The sequence below is a fragment of the Uloborus diversus genome, chromosome 1 (genome assembly GCF_026930045.1).
Source record: "Uloborus diversus isolate 005 chromosome 1, Udiv.v.3.1, whole genome shotgun sequence".
Lineage (NCBI taxonomy): Eukaryota > Metazoa > Arthropoda > Arachnida > Araneae > Uloboridae > Uloborus > Uloborus diversus.
The window spans coordinates 123,850,160-123,872,429 of NC_072731.1; the positions used below are offsets into that span (position 1 = coordinate 123,850,160).

Sequence of the window (22,270 nt, forward strand, 5' to 3'; positions counted from 1 at the left end):
GTTTTCCTTTTAACTGTTGTTAGACTATGATGTGAGGGTGATCACCTCCCCCCCCCCCCCCCCCCCCCCCCATAAACCGCTGACAATATTATCCATCTGCATTGTGTTCAAACACTTAATGAATATAGTGTAAACAATTTCGGTAATATTTTCAATTCATTACTTATTTTTAAAAGTAAATATTTGAAATATTACTTTTTTTTGTTGCTTATGAAATTAATTGGTAACATTTTTGCTCTACTAAAGGCCTTATACCTGGCGAATTTCATGCTTTTTGTTGACAACGAAACAGTTTCAGAAATTTTTCATGCTCAAAACCATAGGTTTTTCATGAGGGGGAGGGGCATTCTTCAGCATGACCCCTTATAAAATATTAGTCTGTATCCTCCTCTGGGTGAATGAATGTTTAAATTTATAGTTAAAGTTTCGTTTATGATGTTTCTTGTTTATGTAAACTTTGTTTTAATTAACGTATATGATTATATATATAATATATACATATCCTGCAGAAAGTGAAGAAGTCATCCTAGAAATGATAAATCAAATCATTGATAGTCATCCTAATTCAAAATACATACATGTTGGTGGGGATGAGGTAAGCATATTAAAGTTACAAATTACTATTGTATTCTCAATTTATGTATATTTAAAAATTCTCTGAACATAACCAAGATAATTATGCAGCAGCTTTATTTTTTAACAACTTTTGTAGTATTGAAAATATTTATAATTCTAGAATTTGAAAAGCATTAATTTTTTATGTTCACTTCTTGTTTTAAATTTTAGTATGTTGATAAGAAACTCAGTAAATGGCTCTCAAGCCACAAGTCATCTTTCCTGTTTGGGCTAGTACGGTTTTGTTTGTTTTCTGAAATAAAGTCTCATATTTTTATGAAAAGTAATACTGAATCGTAATAAAAGAAAACTTTTTGTAATAAGTCAAGCACATTGAAAGCTCTAAAGCCAAGTAAGGGAATGTGGGGCAAAGTGAAATGGTCAAATATTTGCTCTGCTTTTGTTGCCACCAATTTAGTAGTATTTTAACTATGTAGTAACATATATAGTCTAATCCAGTCAAGTATAAACTACTTCTGAAGATCAAAGAATATGGTAATACAAGCAATTTTCAAAAATTATTTCGAAGTTTTATTCGGTAGACTGATAATTTCCCCCTTCCCAAAAATTTGAACTTTGGGCGCCCCTGACGATTGGCAGTCATAAATAAATACGAATGAATAGATTATTAATTGCAAAACGCATACTTACTGACATGGTTTAAAGACTTCCAAGAGAAAAATTGTTCCATAAACTAGTTTTATAACTGAAAATTTTATATATCATGGCTTTTGCTAATTTTACTGTGTGTGACTGAACTCTAATAAGTTTTTTACATTTAGAAAATCTGTATTTTTAAGAAATGATGGTTTATCCAAGACATTGAAAATTATCTGCTTTGATCAAGGGTCGCTCAAGCATTATGCCCTCTCACCTGCATTTTTTTTATCTGCTCAGCAGGAAGGTTGCAATTGGTTCTAGTTGAAATTTTTTCTTCTATATATAGTAGCGAGCCAAATTCCTGTTTTTTTTGCTTTTCTTTTTTTTTTTCCCGACAAGCTATGTAATTTTTTTCCTCCGTGATATGCTCCCCTCAGCCAGGGCCTAAGATGGCCTAATGGGTAATCCATGCCTGTCCATACAAGAGATAAACACACTAGCAGTCGCCACAGTGAAGAATATTTTGTGGCTTTTTAAACTGTGGGCCTACCATATTAATTACCACATTTGAAACTCAATGAGTGCATTGTAGCCCTACTCTTCCTTAATCATCCCATTTCTTAAAAATGCCAGAATGTCAATTTTTTCCCCAAACCTCTTATTTGGTCCATCAGTGGCCATTGAACGTGAATCATTATTGGCCATATTGTTGTTTAAAAGTAGCCACCGGGTGGCCACTACTAGATCACACAATAATATTATATCGGAAATGAGGCAGGTTATTATGTAAAGAGATTACAACTAATTGAAAGGAAAATTGAGTGGACTTTCCTGCTTCAGTAGTGGCCACTTTTGAATTTCCCTACTTTTTTGTACCAGCAGTGGCCAGATAAACTGTCAACCAAGAAAGCAACTATTTCTAGTTGAAAACGTTCCAAACATGATCTTTCACATTTCATAACATGGTTACAGCTCTAAAAATATTATTTTTAAGCATTGTTCTATTCATAATACAAGACAATGTTTATACACCTCGATATGGAGAAGCGTTAAAACATTGCTGAAAAAGCATGGACAATGCAAACAACCATACTTAATAGTTGATAACAATTTTCCATGATGCTCTGCTTACTCCTCTTTGAACTGCTCACTACAATATAGCCCGAGCTCTACCTCCTGCAAATTGAATCCATTGGGAGACCTGGAATCTTTATTTTTCAAATATAAACCTTAAAGTGGCCACTACTGAAGCAGTGGCCACAACTGGTACGTTTACCTTAGTTATTTCATTTACATTCCTTCATTAATAAATTCCCTTATTTATTCATTCATTTGCTTATTCACTCATTTTTTTAACTGATTGATTTTTTTCTTGTTTATTTACTTATTTTTTAATTTATTTATTCGTTTATTGTTTCATTTCCTTTTATGTTCATTCATTCTTTTATTTACCCATTTATTTGATCAAAAATATCTTTAAAACACGAATAGAAAATATTCATTGGAAAAATATTTTAAATATTTCAATTTGCACCATGGAAAAAAGAAGAGAGAATTTTCTAATTTTTTTTGGAAGTACAAATTAACTGCGAGAAATAAAAAATAATGTTTCAATGCAAGTTTTCTTATAAAATATATTGGTCTTTATGTACCATAATTAAGTGTTTTTCAATAAAATAAAAATAAAGTTACCCCGTGATTGCTGTCAGGGAACACCTGAAAATTGAATCAATTGATTCAGTCTGATTATAGTCATAGTTTAAATCAAATGAATTTAAAAAATAATCATTGATTTAAGTCATTTTTTAACTTAACCCTAAGAAATTATCTTGAAAATTGCAACAGGGGTGTTACCTCGATGAAATAAAATTGAAAAAATAACTCGTTGAAATTTTGATAAATTTGTAAGCAATGATAGCTTGATATAAAATCATTTGTTTCAGGCTGAAAAAGTCTTCGGCAAAACTCACACATCCTTTTAGAGCTGTTTAAGAACAGTAGTATGAAAAAACTTAATATAATATGATAATACACATAATATTCTACACATGTGTTGGTGTTTCATTCTTTGTACTTAATTCTCTTAATTTCATACTTCTTTGTAGTAAAATGAAAACAATATTTGCAAGATTATTTCATAACTTTTTTTTTTTTAAACTTCACACAACTAATCTTACAATGTAACCAGAAAATAAATTCAAATATTTTTCATCTATAAAACATCAAGAAATAAATCAAAAATTCTTTATTAGAAAATTTTTTTTTAAACCAACGTTTGAAAAAAGAAAAATTTTCTTAAAAGCTAATACATCTACAGGATGCCCACAAATAACTGACGGTTCAAAAAAATTTTATTACTGTAATGCAAGTCTTTCTATATTGATAAAAATAAATGTTAAATAAAAGTAACATCATTGTTGATCAGTGTTTAAGTAATGGTTTATATTCTCGTGCTTTTAACTGTCATCACAGATGACAATCTTTTTGAAAAGGCTTCCGTAGCGGCATGCAGTACAGAGAATGGAATTTCATTCCATATCTTTGGTAGTAAATTTTTTAATTTAATTGTTATAGACATTGGTTTTAGGTTTTTCAATTAATTCTCCATCTATCCCCATATGCAATAGTCCAGTGGATTGAGATCAGGACTGGATGCAGGTCTGTGAAATAAAGGATGGTCAATTCTGTTTGCACCATTGTTGAACAATCTTTGCTTTGTGGGCAGGTGCCAAATCTTGCTGAACTGTGAACGAATCCTTTTTAAATAATTTCTGGACTTCTTTAATCATGTGAGATTTCAATACTTTTGTAAATAATAATTTTTGTCATTTTTTGCACCATTTTCAATAAAAAGAAGGGGCAGTTTTCCTCTCTTGCTCATAGCACCCCATACCATTACTGAAAATGGTTTCTGGAACCTCTGTACAATTCTTTTAGTTGAACTGATATTCTGCATTGATATTGCAGAAGTCCTGTTATTTTGCCTATTATGATATGCTTGTTGCAAAAATAATTTCTCATCCGAAAAAATTATATCATTAGAAGCGTGTCTTTTCAGCAGTTGTTTGCACTTTCTTAGTCTTTCAACTTTATTTTTCTCTGTTAATCCATGGACTGTCATTTTCTTATAAGCTTTTAATTTTAAATCCTGTTTTATGATGATTCCAGCTGTATTTTTTGATACATTTAGGTCTCGTGAAATTTTTCGGGCAGATTGTGCAGGATTTCTTCGAATTTTTTCGTGGACACATTTTATTAATTTTTTTGATTGTACACTGCATTTTCTTCCAATACTATGCCTTACTTCTACACTACCTGTTTCTTTAAACCGTTTTAAAGTTCTTTCAATTAATATCTTTGACACATTTTAATACTTAAACTTTTTTTAAAATTTCACAATTCTGCTTACCTTTTAAATGCAATTCGAGAATTAAACGTCGTTTAGCATCCATCTTGATAATGCAAAGAATAAAACGGATTTTGATTCAAAAAATTGTCTGCGCTATTGCTCATAGAATTAAACTAAAACTATTAAGTGTTGCCAACACTAAAGAACATCTTGAATGCAAATTATTCACAAATGAATTTTGCCGTCAGTTATTTGTGGGCACCCGGTATAATGAAAATTCTGACTTGAACTTTAAAATATCCTTATTTTTGCATACTATGCAGGAACCTAAATGCCGCATGAGAGCAAAACCTTTTATTTAACGATAATTCCCGGCTTTATTACTCACAATTTTCAACTTAAAAAAAAGTTTAGCATTTTTTCTTTTGTTTAAAAAAAAATAAAAAAAGTTTTTTTTGAAGAAAATTATACATTTTAGGCCTCTTGCGGGACACTTAAATATTGTTTGATTTGAATGAAATTTTTTGTGTAGTATGTGGGTCGGTAGGGGCAACTTGTTATCAACATGACAAATGGAATTTAAAAAAAAAAAGTCTTTTTTTTTGAAACACCCTAATGTACATGTTATAAGTCTTGGTAATTTTGTTGTAATAAGATTTTTTTTTTTTTTGGAGCTCAGGGTTTTTTTCTTTTTTTTTTGTTTAAATTATCTTTCTTATAGGTTTGGCATCTGGGTCAGTGCACTCACTGCAAAGAAAAAATGAAGCTTCAAAGTTGGGGGAAGGAACATTTATTTTTGGATCACATGTGTCGTATCTTAAAAAATATACGCAAGAGATGCCCAGACATTGGAATAATTATGTGGGATGACATGATGAGAGACATTGATGTTAATATTTTAACATGTAAGTATGTGTGAAATTACAGCAAATAATGATGAATAACAGATGTTTATCTTTTATAATCTAATTTTTATATTTTATTTTTAACCAGCCTCTGAAATTTGTAATCTTGCAATTCCCATGGTTTGGCATTATTTACCCATTGAAGAATTTAAAATCAAGCATAGTATGTAGACCTGTATATTTTTTATTGAAATGTTTACCTTTTTTAAACTAAAATTATACTATAAATTACACCATAAAATGTTGTATTTCTATTTTTGAAATTTTTTGGTGTTTAAAAAATGAAGAAATCAAGGGTGCTTAGAAATTTATAATTTTATTTCAGATTTTTCAATTCCTTATATCTTAGTGTTCTTACTTCTACTATGATCTTTTATTTGAAGTAGCTAAATGTACAGTACAACTTCTTTTATCCAGACTAACTGGGACCAAATGCAAACCAGATGATCTAAAATCCAGAGCAAATCCAATCCTTAAATAAGCAGACTTGCTAAACATTGATACAAAAAGAAAAAAAAAGACATTTTGTACTAAAACTACATAGAATATTTTTAAAGCCATAGACAAATGTCAACTTTTTTTTGCAGAATTACCTAACAAAGAATTGATATTCTGTCTACTGGTTCATAACATTTGTGGTGTTTGAATAAGGCACAGTCAATGTAACGCTTTATCGTTATAGTTCAGCTGCAGTCATGATTGTTAGATGACAGTAATTTACTATAGAATCTATGCAGGAGCTGTATGTTTAATGAAGATAAAGTATGAATGTTTGGGGTACTAAGAGTTAGGTTCTTGTTATCATGATTTGAAATTATCTATGATAATATGAAAAATATTTTAAGCTACAAATTTGATCTGGATAAACCTGGGATCCGGATAAACGAGGTTCTACTATATTTCATTTTATAATGCATATTTCCTATACATGATTGAAAAGATTTTCTGTTTTAGAACCCCTCCCGCCCCCCCCCCCCCCCCTAAATTTTTTACCTTTTATATCGATCAAAACTTTCCAGATGAGATGTTGCTTCGTATTTCTGTTTCTACCCAAACTATTCCAAAATTAGTTTTTACTGACAATATTTCACCTAAAAGGTTAAATTCTAGTTTTTGAGACCAGCTATGGTGAGGACTGACATCCTTAAGGTACACAACTTTGAAAGTTCGTTTGGTTCATGGATAGACACAACTGAAGAATATACAACTAGTGAACTCATGAATAGACAACTAATTCTAGACAGAACAGAAGCCAGTGTTAAGGTTTGTTTTTTAATTACATTCAAAGGGGCAAATTGCTACATATCAAGGTTAGAACCTATGAGAAGTTTAAAACAGTAAACTTTAAAGGAGTGGTTCTCAAGCTTTCAATCTCTACCCCCTTTGAGTTTTGCCTCCCCCTACAGTTTTGTTTTTAAAACTGTATTGTTTTTAAAACTGTAGTCTCTGAATGAGATAACTGGGCTGTCTGGTATATTGCATGTAGATCTGCCTTAGCCTTGGATTAGGCGCAATAGCTTACTGCCAGAGGCCAATTTGTTTATTCCCCCCTGTTTTTAGCCTACTGTCCCAGTAAAAGTCAGAGGAAGAAGAAAAAAGCGTGAAAGAAAACTTAATGCATCTTAAAAATATCACAAAAAAACAAAAGGACAAAAATAAATAAGTACAGTATGGTCCTGACTTACGCGAGGAATGCTTTCCAAAGCTCCTTGCGTAAGTCGAAATTTTGCGTTGTGAAAAAGTGTTGTGCATATGATTTTTTTTATTCACATACCCAATCATTTTCGACATTTTTATACACCTTTTAAACTGTTGTAGACCTTTTTTTAACTATGCATTACCGTTTCTTACGTAAAAAGCTGAATTTTTACAGTATTTAAAAAAAAAAACTGCATTAACATAAAGTATCACAAAATCAATGATCAATGAGAGAGAAAGACATAAAAATAAAACAATATGGTACGTCAGCATATAGTAATAATAAAGCACCACACTGTAAGAGTACTATACAGTAGATACAATAAGTTACGTTTATAACTTAAGAAATGAAGATGATGATTTATACTGCAGAATCTGATTGTCATTCTAATATATTTTTAAATACAGTTGCTTCGCATTTACTTTTATAACATTTAAATCTATGGTAACACCCCCTTTTTCAGGGGCTCTATAATTTACTATACGAGAGCTGATTCCAATTTCAAATTGTTTGCACTTTTGCTGAACCACTACTCTGCGAACGTCATATTAAAACTAAGGTCTGGACTTATGTTTTTAATTATACGTATGAAGGATTCACTCCATACCTAATTGTCATGCTACCTTTGTTCCACTTTCTAGTTGTTCAAGAGTATCAAGATTTACCTTTTCTTCAAATGTTGCTATCTTTCGCTTTTTATTTCCATCTTCAAACTTTAGAGAAAGATTTTGCCTAGGTGACACAATAAACGTATATTTCATCACCTTTCAAATTTAGAATAGCAGTACCCGCACATCGATGCCCATACTAAAAATTTACTGGAAGTCCGTTGAATAAAAAAAATTGACGCCCCCTTCCCTCTGATGTGAAATGATCATTTTTCGTGGTATAAAATGCGTACACACCTTTCAAAAAAACAAGCGCTTAAAGTTTCTTTGGAATTTAAAACTCTATTTAGCGAGTGAAGCAGTTTTTTTCTGTAATTTAAAATATTTTGGCAAATAAACAAAAAAAAAAGATATAAAATATCTTTCAAATGTAAAAATAGTTCTACAACTCTATTGTTTATTGCCAAACTCGCCCAGTAACCATGCTATCATAATCCATCCGTCTAACAAAAAAAAAACTACCAGTGGACATTCAAAAATTGTCAGAAAAAAAGAAGAAAATGTCGTACATTTCACTCTGATAGAAACTAATCAAAAGTTTCTTTTCTTTCAAAACAAATCACCAAAACAATGAATTACATTTACGGTTGCTTTAAAACAATAATCTTAGACTGAACTGCTCAGCACCTAACACGCTTGTAACTTTTTTTTCTTTTGAAGATAGAAGCTAAATTTTTCAGCCATAGGTCAAGACAGATCTGGAGTAAAAAAATTTCGCTTTTTCCAATGGTGTCAATAAGAAAACTGTGGGACAATTCCTTCACTTTTTATTGATAGATTTAATGAAGAAAGTAATGCCTAAATTTCAGCTAAGACCAAAAAATTTCGAGCTAAAAACGCAAATTACTCCAGCAGTAATTAAGTTAGAGCATTGAAACAAATTGTTTAGAACGCGGAAATTTCTACCCTTTTCAACGTGCAAATAATTTTTCATTCCTACATTCGAGAATTTATGAAATTTCGGCGTAAATTGGAATAAAAAAAGAACTATTTATCGGCTTTTTTCGAATTATAGCCTATGTCACTCGGTAAGAAAGCACCTTTCATAAAATGAAGGAATTTTTCAAATAGGTGCTGTGGTTCCAGAGATTACCTCGGACATATAAACACACAAAAATTCTCCCTCTTTCTTTATAATATTAGTATAAATAAATAAATGAAAAATGAGGAGTGGTGATATATACACACTAATAAAGCTATGTTTATAGTGCGGTGTTTGGAAACTTGCGCAGTTAGCGATGCTGAAAGGATGAAAGTATATTCACCAAGTCAATGTTTAGTAGTCAATAACAAAGCCGAAACTTTGCATCACAATTCCTTTCCAAATATTTTCGTGTTGAGAGCGAGAAATTTGCTTTAGCTCTAAAATTCGTTGCTCTTGATAATCTCGCATTACAGCCATTTTGGGTAAGTCGTATCACATTGCAGCAGGAGTCGACTGTAAATAAATATCGAAAAAGTAAAAATTGGAAAGTAGAATATTGAGATGGGGGAAAATGTCTGTTGGTCTGATGGTCTGTCCACTCCTAATAATTTATGAGTGAGTAGTCCGATTCTAACAATTTTTTTTGTGTGAAAGATCTTGGGCACCTCATTCCAATATTTCACTTTTTGTTTTGGACAATTTTTGGTTCAATTTTGAAATGTTCAAAAAAAACTTAACATTAGCGCCTGCAAAGAAATTCAAGACAAATACAAACCCTGAACTTATAGATGCGAATTTATTTCAAACAAACTTTGTAGAAAAAAGCTTTTGATGAAGAACAGGTATAGAAAATATATTTTTGATTTGAGCAATTTTCCGTTCAATTTTGAACTGTTCAAATCCCTTAACATTAATGCTTACGGGGTAACTGAAAGTCAATATAGATTCTGAACTTGAAGGCGAATTTACTTCAAACAAATTTTGTTGGAAATAGCTCTTGACGAACAACTCTTGACTCTGACTCCAAGAATTATGGGGCGCCTGACTCTAACTCCTGTGCCCAAAAATTAGTCGGGCTCCTACTCTCTGACTTCTTAGCTTTGGCAAAATTTTATACACGGAGGAAAAATGACTGACTCTGACATGGAAATTTGACTCCGACTGTGCAAACATTGGCACAATTGTGGACTTTAAGGGGAACTGACATATTCCAACTTCGAGTCTTTGAATTAAAAGCCTTCGGCTCCCAAATCTGACTCTTTTGTCCCAAAATGAGATTGACTCCGGCTCTGCAGCCATGGTTTTTACTGTGAGGTAATTATTGTAAATATGATTTGTTTTTATTTTCATTTTGAAGTTTTAATTTATGTATTCAGTGTGTAGAGGGAAAGTTCAGAGTCCTTTACATGTTTCAACATAAAGATATGCGCTGACGGTTTTTTTTTTTCAACTATGAAATGTTTTTTTATGTTGACATTTTATTGTTTTTATTTACTTTTGAAAGTACATTCATTCATTCATAAAATCATTTTTTGGCAACAGGTAAAACACAAACAATTTTTTTTTTTTTTTTTTGATATGATTTATTTGTTTTTGAACTTTTTAATTTTAATTCTTTTTTTTTCTCTTTGAAAGCAGTTAAAGATTTTTTTTAATTGGAAAAAAAGTGTATCAGCTGCTTTGTTTAAAATGTGCTGCTACTGTATTTGTTTGTTTATTTATTTTTTATGCTTCTAATTCTTTTGAGGAGCGAAGCATATTTTCTTTCTAAAAATCAACTTAAAATATTAAATTATGTTTGAAATAATTTGATTTTAGCTAATTTTGAGAATATTGATCAGATGCTAGAAAGTTGATATTGGTATACAGGAGAGTAGGCTCATTTAGTTCTGGACGGAACTTCTTTTTATGTATTCATAGTTTTCAAGAAAGCCATCTTTTTAAAATTTGTATTAAATTACTTTTACATTGCATTATGAAAGCTGTTTGGCGAAGTAATATTTGCAGTATAATAATTAATTTTGTTTTTTAAGATATCAATTTCAAGTTTAATTATATTTATAAGTACAAATTAATTAATAACAAAAGTTTCTGAAGTCTATTTGAGGAAAAAAAAAATCTGATTTGAAAATAAAATTTGTTTCTGTGTTTTTCAAAAAAAAAGATTTTTTAAAACTTTGTCAAGAGGTAATCATCATATTAAAATATTTTTTCCCTACTAACTTGTATAATTCTTCTGTTAGTATTTCCTGTTTCATTGCTTTAAGGACATTTTTTTCATGAAGTAAACAAATGGTGTCTGTGTTATAGATTTATGGGAGAAATATTCTAAAGTTTTCCCCAGCATATGGATTGCCAGTGCTTTCAAAGGTGCTACTGAAATGACTCAATTTGTCACTCCTACAAGATACCATGTTGCTAATCAGCAAGCATGGTTGAAAACTTTACAACTTTATGGCAGCCAATTCAAAAAAATACATGGGATTGCTATCACTGGCTGGCAGAGGTACGAAGTTCTGTACAGCTATGTTTTATACTAATAGTATGCTTTCTCATGTTATTTTATCCATGCAATCAAATTAGTGGATTTGCAGTTCATTTCTGTATCTCAGAGCCAGACTGATGTGACTCATGTAATCTCTATTTTACAGTAGGGTGGGAAAACAATTGTCTGGCCCATGCAAAGGATGGGATGTGCGCTTTTTTAAAACTTAAAAAAGTACAAAAGATTTTTTTTAGTTCACATGGCTTGATGCATAGTAGAATTCTGCATATAATGCACTAATAAACAAAAAATCACAATTTTCGGACTTACATTAGTCTGGCTCTGAGGTATACTGCCGTGCTAAGCACAAAAGTGGTGTCAGCAGCCGAGTTCAAAATGGGAAATTGTCATTTAAAGTTTTGCACCTCAATGTATTTGTTTAAGATGCAACTTTTCCAGAATGTTTGAAAAAATATTTCCGATTGACAACTGACCATAAAATTTTGTACTTACGTGAAATATCTGTCAAAGAACCACCTGGTGATCAAACCTCAATTTTGATAAAAAGTGCAGATTCGACTTTTGTGCATAGTACAGCAGTATAAATTTGATGCAGTGCTTGATTTTTTATTACATTCCACTTCTGTACTATTCACAGTGTGAAGCTGTATTTTTTTAATGTATGTGTAATTTTATTTACACAATTTTATCTGTTTGATTCTTGCATCATTTAGCCTCCCCCTCCCATTTTTTGGCAATGCAGTTGAATACCTTTATAATGCTGACCTATAAAATGCAATTCCCAATTAACCTTGGAACTTTCAGAAGTAAACAATAAGTCTTGTAGCTATTATAACTCCTTTAATTTGCTTTGCAGAGACAAAAATTCTTTAGCAAATTTAGTTTTTCAACAATTTTTCATTTACCTTGATTCAAAACTTTTAAACGAAAATTAATTTCATGGTAAAAAAAAAAAAGAAAAACGTTTTTGAAAATGCAGCTGTTATGCATACCATACAACTAGCAAAAGTGCTGAAAAGGCTTTTAATTACAAAACATATTTTTGAACAACACTTAAATTGCATAATTTGAGCATTAATACTCATTGCAGTTTAAAATCTGTTCTGATGTGTAAATATGTTGATGTACGTTGAATACAGGGGCGGCATTTAAGCATTTCATTTGGGGGGTCGAGTTTCTTAAATATGTATTACTACAGTGCGGTACAAAACACACATTAGCTAACAGGTAGTGGTCATAAAATCGGTTTACTATGAATAAAAATTTGTGTTTGGAAACTTAAAATTTTGATTCATTTTCTAATAAGTTATCATACAAAACATCTTGATACTAAAGTTTTATCCCTCTTGGAAAAGTTTTAATGCATGATTTTTGGAATTCGGAAGAGCAGGAAATTGTGTTAGTACTAATCTGTCAGTGCCTAGTGTCGTGCTGTTTTGCCAGTACAACTAAATAGATTTTTTTTTTCGCCCATTGTGTTTCGAAAATAATTCTCTAACCTCCTGAGACAAAAAAACCTTTCTCTATTAGCTGAGCTGATTGGAATAGTTAAAAAATAGTTGAAGTAACAAAGTTATGTATGAAAACACTTTTTATATCATGCTCTTCAAAATCACCCAGGCAACTTCAAAAATTGTGAGGGGCTTAAGTTTTCATCATGGAATAATCTAGTCTCGTCGGCGTTCTCAGTTTCAATGAGATGCCATCTGCATCCAGCTCTGTTATTCACTATTCCAGACTGATGTGTCCATAACAAGGACGAAACTGCAGTCTCTGGATGTGATAACCGGTCTAGTCGGTATATTGCAAGTAATTTTTCTTGTCTCATGCTAAAAATTTTTCATAACTGAAACATTTTATTTTTCGATTTCAACATCTAATCCAGATAATATAGAGCCAACCATACAGAAAAATAATTATCAAATCTTGTGTTAATTTCGTTCGAAACTGAGTTGATTACTTCATACAAAATATTTAAAAAAAAAAATGTTTGATTTACATCATGTGGGTTTTCGTCACTTTTTTTTTTTTTTTTTGCGCTTTTTTAAAATTGACCATCAGAAGAAGAATTTTTTTGAAAGGGTTCACGATTAATTGAAATAATGCATCTATATAAAATCTAGTTTCAGTTTCAATTGTAGATTGAACTATTGTAGTATGCTGCACAGATCAATTGTAGACTGAACTGTGGTTTGAATATTCCGAAAACTAAGGGTAGCGGATTGAAGATGTTTTGAAAGAGTAAAGCATTTTTCAAAAACTTTCCTCAATACAAATTTAATAAAAAATTCAAACGAAGTCATACATGGTAAAGGGCATGAGCTTTTTCACCATTGAAAGAATCGTTTTGCAATAATTCTTACAGTCGTCAAATCACTGCTTTGAAGTTATATAGAGAAATAATTTTATGGTTTTAACTCTTGAAGACCATCTTCTGTAATGCCGAGATCGCATAATTTTAAAGCCCCATAAAAGGTATTTGTTGATATGTTTTTTTTTAAATTCAATAATCACATGCATTTTTAAGAAGTTTCTATGAAAGCATATACAGTAAAACCTGTAAAGTTGACCACCTTTGTAAGTTGACCACCAGCCTAAGTTGACCGCTATTTTCAGGCACAGAATTATATCTATATCATGTAATTCAACCTCTGTAAGTTAACCACTTATTTAAGTTGACCACTAAAGTAGTGCACCGCAAGTGGTCAACTTACACAGGTTTCACTGTAATGCATTGAGCAGCTGAAACATGTTTCTAGCAGAATAAAGCGATAAACACTCATCAAATAAATATACACTTAAAAAATGAGCGTAAAAGTGATTGTAAAATATCAAGGAATGTTCTTGTGAAAACCATACAGCCACACCACTTTGCACGAGCCTCTCAATTTGGATAGACCATCGTTACACTGGGCACACAAGTATGAAATATTTAGCCAAAATGAGGAAATGTCTTCTTTAGTTAAAATTAACCATGGTTCTCTATCAGTTTTCTATGTTCTGAAAAGGCCAGAAAATACTTCATTAATTTAAGTCATCATCCAAATAACGAAAAACACTTTTTCTAGTCTGGGAAGGTGTCGAGTTTCATCAAATAGTTACTGAGAACCAGCGAGATTTTTTAAAATGAACATTGATTTTCGATTTACATAAATTGAATTCACCCATTTTCTATCATTCTGCTCATAAAATTTGGGGGTGCAACCCCCCCTCTTGACCCCCCTATTTGCCGCCCCTGGTTGAATATTTGCCAATTTTGTGAAGTGATCTATACAATGTCAAAATCTATATAACACATAACCTCTTATCCCAAGGTGTACATTATAACAGTCTTCTACTGTATTTTAGAGGGTTAAATAAGATAAATATACCTTTATATTACTATTTCTCTTATTTGATCTTTATGATCTTTATGGATATAAAAAAGCTTCATAGGTTTTTTATCAGGAAATTAACATTGCTCTTTTTCTTTATACTAAAAAAGTAATTTAATCCACGGATGGATCAAAAATATTATAGTCCATGGATTAGCATCAATAGGATATATAAATAAAATGCAAAAATCTTTATGTGAATAAAATACAAAAAGGCAAAAGTTATGATAAATAAAATTTTTACATTTTTAATAATTAGAATATATCTGAACTTTTCTATTTTAAAAACTTTTGAACATTACATAAAAAGATTCTATTCCAATGAAAAATCTATAGCTTGTTATGGATGACATCATGTACTGAGTTTTTATTTTTCTTTTATTTTTATTGAAAATAGAGGAAAAAAAAACAGTATGGATCCCCTCTGGTTGATTCATTGAGGGTTAAAGTGTTTGTCTGTAACATAATTTAGGTTATTTTGGTTGTGTGCTTTCATATTATATATGAAGAATTAGTTTTTGTTACTTGCTTCACGCATTATGGCATAACTTTTATTCATTAAGGGTTCTTTTTGTACAACATTCAGATATACTCAGAATAAAAAATCTGAAAAAAATAGTCAAATTCATAACTTTTAGTGCCACAGAGTTGGTTACTACCTGGTTGGTTACCACAGTCACCTGGTTACAATCCTTGGTTGCAAAATCTTTAATTTGCCAAAACCTAATTCAATGTTTTGCACAAATTGCAGTCAGTTATAAAAATGTTTGAATACTTTGAATGCAATATAATTTTTAAAATCGTGTGCTATTATATTTAGAGCATGTGTAAAGTTAAGTTTTTGTGTAAACATCCTTTTATTTATCTTTCTCTTTTTTTAATATTCAACTATTTTCAATTTTTCCAGATTTGATCATTACACAGTATTATGTGAATTATTTCCAGTAGCATTGCCTACTTTAGCTGTCTGTTTATTAACAATTACAAATGGTAATGTTTTGTTCAGTAATAATTTTTAAATATTTATATTTTGTCTTTTTCTTATAATAAAGGATATTTTTTGTAAAACATTTACAGGAGACTTTAATGATGAAGCTCATAAAACTGCATCAACATTGCTTGGTTTTCAAAATTTAATAGAAATGGATACATTTCCAAGGTTAGATTTTATACTCATTAATTAATGTTCAGAAGAATCATTTAAATTCTTTTCAAGTTCTTAAATGCAGCAAAAAAAAAAAAAAAAATAACTAACATACTAGACATTCATAAAAATAATATATGAAATGTAAGAAATATAATTTTAAAGAATTATTTGTATTTATTACACTAGCGGTTCCCTCACGACTTTGCTATGGTAAAAAATTAAAAGATCATTTGGTTCACCTGTACATTTACTGTTAATTTCTGTAATACGTATAGTAATTTTTTTTGAAGATCTCTATATATTTTCAACAGATTTGAAAATTCAGCAATACGACTCCCAGTTGATTAGCCTCTATACAACAACTGTGTTTTTTTTTTTTTTTTAATGCATAAGAAAACAAGATCATGATTGCATATTCTCATATACGCGTGTCACTGAACTTGTTACATCATTTTCGGCTTCAAATTTTTCAAGACATCTCTAAGCTGTCGTCAAATGCATTCACGATGTCACTTCCATTCCATTACTTCTGTGATTTTCCTGCCAATGAAAGTTAAAATTTTACCTTCAATGGGCCAAAAGTAGTATAACTTAAAAGATTTGTGAACTTCAAAAACGTTTGTTTTGTTAATTGAATAAAAATTGGTTAGAACAGTTGGGTTATAAGTAAATGTAACATTTGATATGATTACATTCATTTAATAATAAATTAAACACCAAACCGAAAACTTTTTATACTGTAAACAAAAGAAAAAGTAAGCATTTGTTCCTGGAATTACCTTAAATTAAAAATGCTTTTATCATCTGATAAAAAATTTTATTATTTTAAATCAAAATCAACAGTAATAAACCGATATTGTAACCATTAAATATTTTACTGCAATTGAAAATTTTAGGAAAAACACTGCAATGCCGACTATTATATACTTTAAATATTTACTGAGCAAAACTACATAAAAACTGAGGAAGTAAAGCAGATGACTATTATTAAACTGTTAAAGTACTACCAGGATTCAGTGATTTAAAGCAGTGAAGTCAATTGTAATTTAGGTCATTTATAAAAGCCACAATTTTTAAAAACCTTTAAATTGCCTGAAGTTTGTGATTTTCTTCTTTTGTTATTTTATTAATTATTCAATAGCATTTTTACTAACTAAAATTGGCACAATTTTTTTATATACAATTGGCTCTCTGTTTAACGAATTTCAAGGGACCACAAAAAATCGTCCTTAAGTAGAAAGCATCCTTAAATGGAATGCTTTTCACACGTACTGTGAAAAGCCGTCGTTAAATAGAGAAAGTCATTAAATAGAGCGTCGTTAAACAGTCAACTGGTATATACATATCAGCATATATATACATATTTTATCTTCAATTAAGTTTCTGAAATTATCTCTTTTATTTTGTATACAACGAAGTAAATACTAGCCATTACATGATAGACATAGAGCCAGTAGTGCAAAAGTTGGTTGAACTTTTTTCGTACCATGATGCTATCCGTCCATTAAACCAAAGCAATACATGTTCTAGATCTGATACTGTTGCTGTTGTTGTGTATGGCAAAGTGAGGAAGAAAAAAGAGGTAGAGAAAAATTAAATATTGCTGAAGGCGTGAATCACAGCCTTGGCAATGGCTCTATCTGAGTATGAAGTGCATTGGCGGATCCAGGCACCGAGAAAATTTCAAGAATAGTTAATATCTCCTTTTTTTTGAGCAAAAATGCAAAACATTTCCCTTATAATACATACAAAGTCAAACAATAAGGAAAACAATGAGAGTGTGGCCATGGCCACCCTGAGACAGTTTCAAAAATAGTTAACTTTTTTTAGAGCTTAAATATGAAAAAAATCCTTATTATTCCTCGAAGTCTAACAAGAATATAACTAGTATGTTGTGGCCATCACGAAACTTTCTTCTATATTTTTCTTTTTTTTTTTCTGATCCCTCCCCATGCTTGACAATATGCAATATTCCCAACAAAAACAAAATTACACATGCAAAAACTAGACGACCATCCCAATGTCTGAATTATTGCAAAAGCAAAGCAAAGAGCGAAAATTGAAAGTTATTTTAAAAGCCTTGCTTGAATTAATTATAAATATTTTATTTGTTAAAAAACATAAGATGGCAACAGTTAAAAATTTTAAATCATTGAGATAATATTTCCAATCATTTCCATACAATTAAAATCATGAGAAATACGCAGACGACAATCTATTACGATTTATCTTTCTTATTGTTGCATTAATAAAGCTATTTTTATTCGCAAAAAAAAAAAAAAAATAAAAATCAACACCTCTTGGAGCGATTGGCATCAAAATTGAACCAAAGCCTGTTTACATATGGATTAACATATATTCCAAATTTCAACCAGGACGAAGTATTACTTCTTGAGATAGGGCACTCACAATGGAAAAAAGAACAGGCGATTGCGCTACTCCCTTTCTAGCTGTTGACACCAAAATAAAATCAGCTCTTATACCCACTAAGGGCTACTTGCCGATAAATTTTTCTTTCATACCGTTCATTATTTCTTGAGATACAGCAGTCACAATTGACGACAAAAACATTCTATAGCTCAACCCCCGTTTGAGTTATTGACACCAAAATTGAATCAGCACCTGTTCCTGTTGATGGCAACATATGGACCAAATTTTGTTTGATTCCGCCAGTTACTTCCTGAGGAATAGCAAGCACGCGTAACTCAAAAAACGTCCCATTGCTCCACCCCCTTGGAGGAATTCGCGCCAAAAACCAATGGGCACAAGTTCACATAGGGGCACATATGTGTACCGAATTTGTTCGATTTCATGTGGTAGTTTTTGCTGTAGAGCGGCCACAAAAAACTGGTCACACACAGACGTGACACATATACAAACACACACACACATACACACAGACAGACAGACAGACATTTTCCAAAAATAGTCGAAATGGACTCAGCACACCTCAAAAGGTTTGAATCCGTCAAAATTCGAAATTCAAAAATTTGCACGAATCCAATACTTTCTTCTATATATTAGATATAGAAGAAAGTAAAAACAATGCTTGGGAATCATAAAACTACACTGAGGAAGTTTCAAGTTAATTTTTAAAACCCTCTTTCCTAACTTAAATTTAAAAAATAACTTTATTGTAATAAATGTAAAGTCTAGCAGGAATGGAAACAATGCCAGAGGGAGGACATGGTCACCCAACGAAAATTTCAAAAATATCAAGTGTATACCAAATATTTGGGTTCATTTAGCATAATGGGTTCGTCTTGTTAGATGTTTTTACTTTCCCCATGGGGGAAAGAAAAGGGATATGTGTTAGTAAGTGTCCGATAAAAAGTTATACATTTGATGATTGCACATTAAGTCAAAGTTAGATTTAAGTTTTAACTTGGCTTTATGCAATGCTATGTAAGTCTTCTTCATTCCCTTTTTAATATGGGACCCTCCAAACCACTCCCTTTCTTCTTGTTGATATTACCAAAGATTGTCTACAAACCACGTTTTAAAAAATAACTTGTAAAAGTTTCCAGGGAAGGTCCTCCCACCACTCTTTCTTACCAACATCGTTCAAGATGGGCCTAAATTTGGTTTTAAGTGCTTGAGTTTCAAAATGTTTTCGAGGGAGAACTCCTCCCTTCCTAACATCATTGAAAGTTTTCAAGAATTACGTTTCTGGAGCTTCAATTTCGAAAAATTGCTGGTCCTCTAAAAGTTACTCATGAATCATGGATTGCCTACATTTGCAATTTAAAGTCTTCAATCCTTAACCTTACCAAAGATAGTCTAGAATGTGTTTTTAAGTCTATAAATTAGTAACATTTCCTGGGATGAGCCTTTTAATCTCTCCTCCTCTTAACATTACCAAAAATCGTCTAAAACAACTTTTTTAAAGCTACAATTTTGAGGGGAGTACTCCAAACCTCTTCTCCCCTGCCATTACCAAACATAATTAGAATGCATCTCTAAGACTGCAAATTAGAAACATTTCTTGGTGTGGGTGCTCAAATTTTTCCTCCACATATCAGGAAAAGATCGTATTAAAATTCTTGGCTCTACTATGGCAAAAAAATCTACCGGAGAAACCCCCAACCTCCCTATTCTCAACATTATTGCAGATACTGTTTGCTCTTTTATGGTTTCAATTTTGAAAAATGGGCGTGGGGGGGGGGGTCACACCCTAGCCCTTAATATTATGAAAGACAGTTAAAACGCATTTCTAAGATTATAAATCAGAAAATTTTTCTTAGATTGGCCCTCAAATCTCTCCTCCCTCTAACATCATCAAAGATCGTCTAAAATTCCATTATTAGAGCTGATATTTCGAAAAATAGACGGGAGCGCCAGCGAGCCTCTTTTCCCCTAACATTACCAATGTCTGAAATGCGTTTTTAAGACTACTAATTTGAAAATTTTCCCTGGGGCCCCTCTTTACTCGGAGTTAATATTATTCTTACAGTTGGTTCATATCGTCTTCCTCTTGAATCAGAAGTCCTATACAGTCACCTCAGAACACAGTATTGATTACAGGAACACCGCTTTGAGGTGACGATATATGCACACCTTTGTTAAGAAAAGAGGAAAATTATTGGGAAGGATACAGCCTTTATGTTATTGATGTTTGTAAAATTCAGAAATTTTCTAAAGCATCGTTTTTTTCCAAATGGCCCCCACCGAGAATTCTGTCTTTATCCGCCTCTGATAAAGTGTCTATGTTAGTCACTGTCTATTTTGAAGAGGGCATGATCAATGGAAGGACAGCTAAAGAGGTATTTGGGGCCCAGTTGTGTACCTGGGCAGTGCCTGCATTCCCCGTATGTAATGGAGCCGCCAGGCAGGATCTTGGCCCCCTTAAAATGCTTTGTCCTCGGTCTTGTTATTGTTGTCATAATTTCTCTACTGTAATTCAAATTCCGGCAGTGAGAATTTTTTCTTTGAGTTTGAGCAGAGTTTTTGTTTTACGACTGCGTTGGCATCAAAAACCGTAGCAGATGAAGTTACAGGCTTGAGTTTTCTGGCTTCATTGGCGAGGGAATTGCCCACCTTATTCCCTTCAATGTCAACATGGGCCAGGAACCCCTGAAGGGTACATGATATGCTGTTTTTAAAAATTTTAGAATCTGAATAGATAAGAGATTTTATGACTGATGTAAAACTTAAAAGTTGAAAATACTAAGTTCAATGTTTTTGTTGCTTTAAAACAAATTATAAATGACAAATTAGTTAAAAAATGTCATGACATATGTACGGACCTTATGATGTGCATGCAAGAAGAATGTTTTCTGGCATAGGAAGGAGAAGAAAAAAAATATTTTGTTTTATTGTTCTGAACAATTATGCACAAAAATATTTTACTCTCTCTCAATGTCTTCGCATTTCTATTCAATCTTGTAATGATTTCTCTTATTTTTTTAGACCTCAACCGGTTGGGCCTCCACCTCTATTTCCTGGTGGCAGTATCCACAACAGTTGCTTATTATTAGCTAACTGCATTACTGAATACCATATACTCATGCATCATCCAAGGTACGGCATTAAACTGTACTTTTCAAACTTAATGTTAAATGATTATTTGTGCTAGGTTTTTTAATTGGTTTATTAGTGTTAATATTTTTTCCCCTTTTCTACTTTTTAAATTCGTAATTTTTCCCCTTTCAATTTTTTTCATGAACCACATAGTTCTTTTTTGCCGAAAAAAAAAAAAAGAAACTGTTGATACAAAAATGCATGTTAAATCCTTCTTAATTTGTCTGATTGAAATAATAGGATATTTATTGCAACATTTCTTATAGAGGCACTCCATGTTAATAAACAAATAGTAGTTGATTTTAAAATATGCTATGAGTTTTTAATTTTCTCCTCATATACTGCAATTGTTTCAGTTAAAAAAGCATAACTTTTGGCTCCAAGGATGATTGATTTGGATACATTTTGGCCACTCTTTCCAAACTTTAGTTTCATATCTTTTTAACATTTACTCTTTTTTTTTTAATCCTCAAAATTTAAGTGTGTTATTTAGCTGAATATTATCTATTCATAACTGCATTGAAAATCTTATAAATAATCCATAGCTGAAAAAGAAATATTTCAAAAAGAAATCAATTTAAAGAAATTATTTGTGCTACAAATGATTTTTTTTCTTTTGGTTTTAAGTCACTTTGGATTTACAGGTTTGGGGGTCCCTTAGTCTACATAAAACATTAACTACGTAAAACATTTATCAAATGCATTTTTGCATCCCTTCTGGCGGGAACCCTTTGGTCAAAGGGAGGGGCAGGGGGGGGGGTGCTCGCAGTTGTAACATAATAAATTGGCCATTGCTTTGAAGTTCAAACCTAGAGATTTCATTGGAAAAAGAGAAATGATGCAGTTACTTTGACAGTTGCAGGAGGAAAACGGATTAATCTTATGTCACTAGGATATTCTTTTAACTTGATTGCATTTCAAATAAGAAATTTTAAAAAACCATGTTTTTATAGAAAAATGAT

The 22,270-nt window shown here is 31.4% G+C and overlaps 1 protein-coding gene across 1 annotated transcript in view; it reads left to right on the forward strand.

Moving 5' to 3' along the window:
• Positions 1–22,270, forward strand: part of LOC129221002 (hexosaminidase D-like) — a 40,081-nt gene that overhangs the window by 12,812 nt on the left and 4,999 nt on the right. The window contains exons 6-12 of the mRNA XM_054855441.1: positions 510–595; positions 5,286–5,469; positions 5,558–5,632; positions 11,072–11,267; positions 15,549–15,631; positions 15,719–15,800; positions 21,198–21,308. Coding sequence (XP_054711416.1) covers positions 510–595; positions 5,286–5,469; positions 5,558–5,632; positions 11,072–11,267; positions 15,549–15,631; positions 15,719–15,800; positions 21,198–21,308 — 817 coding nt within the window. The remainder of the gene's footprint in view (positions 1–509; positions 596–5,285; positions 5,470–5,557; positions 5,633–11,071; positions 11,268–15,548; positions 15,632–15,718; positions 15,801–21,197; positions 21,309–22,270) is intronic.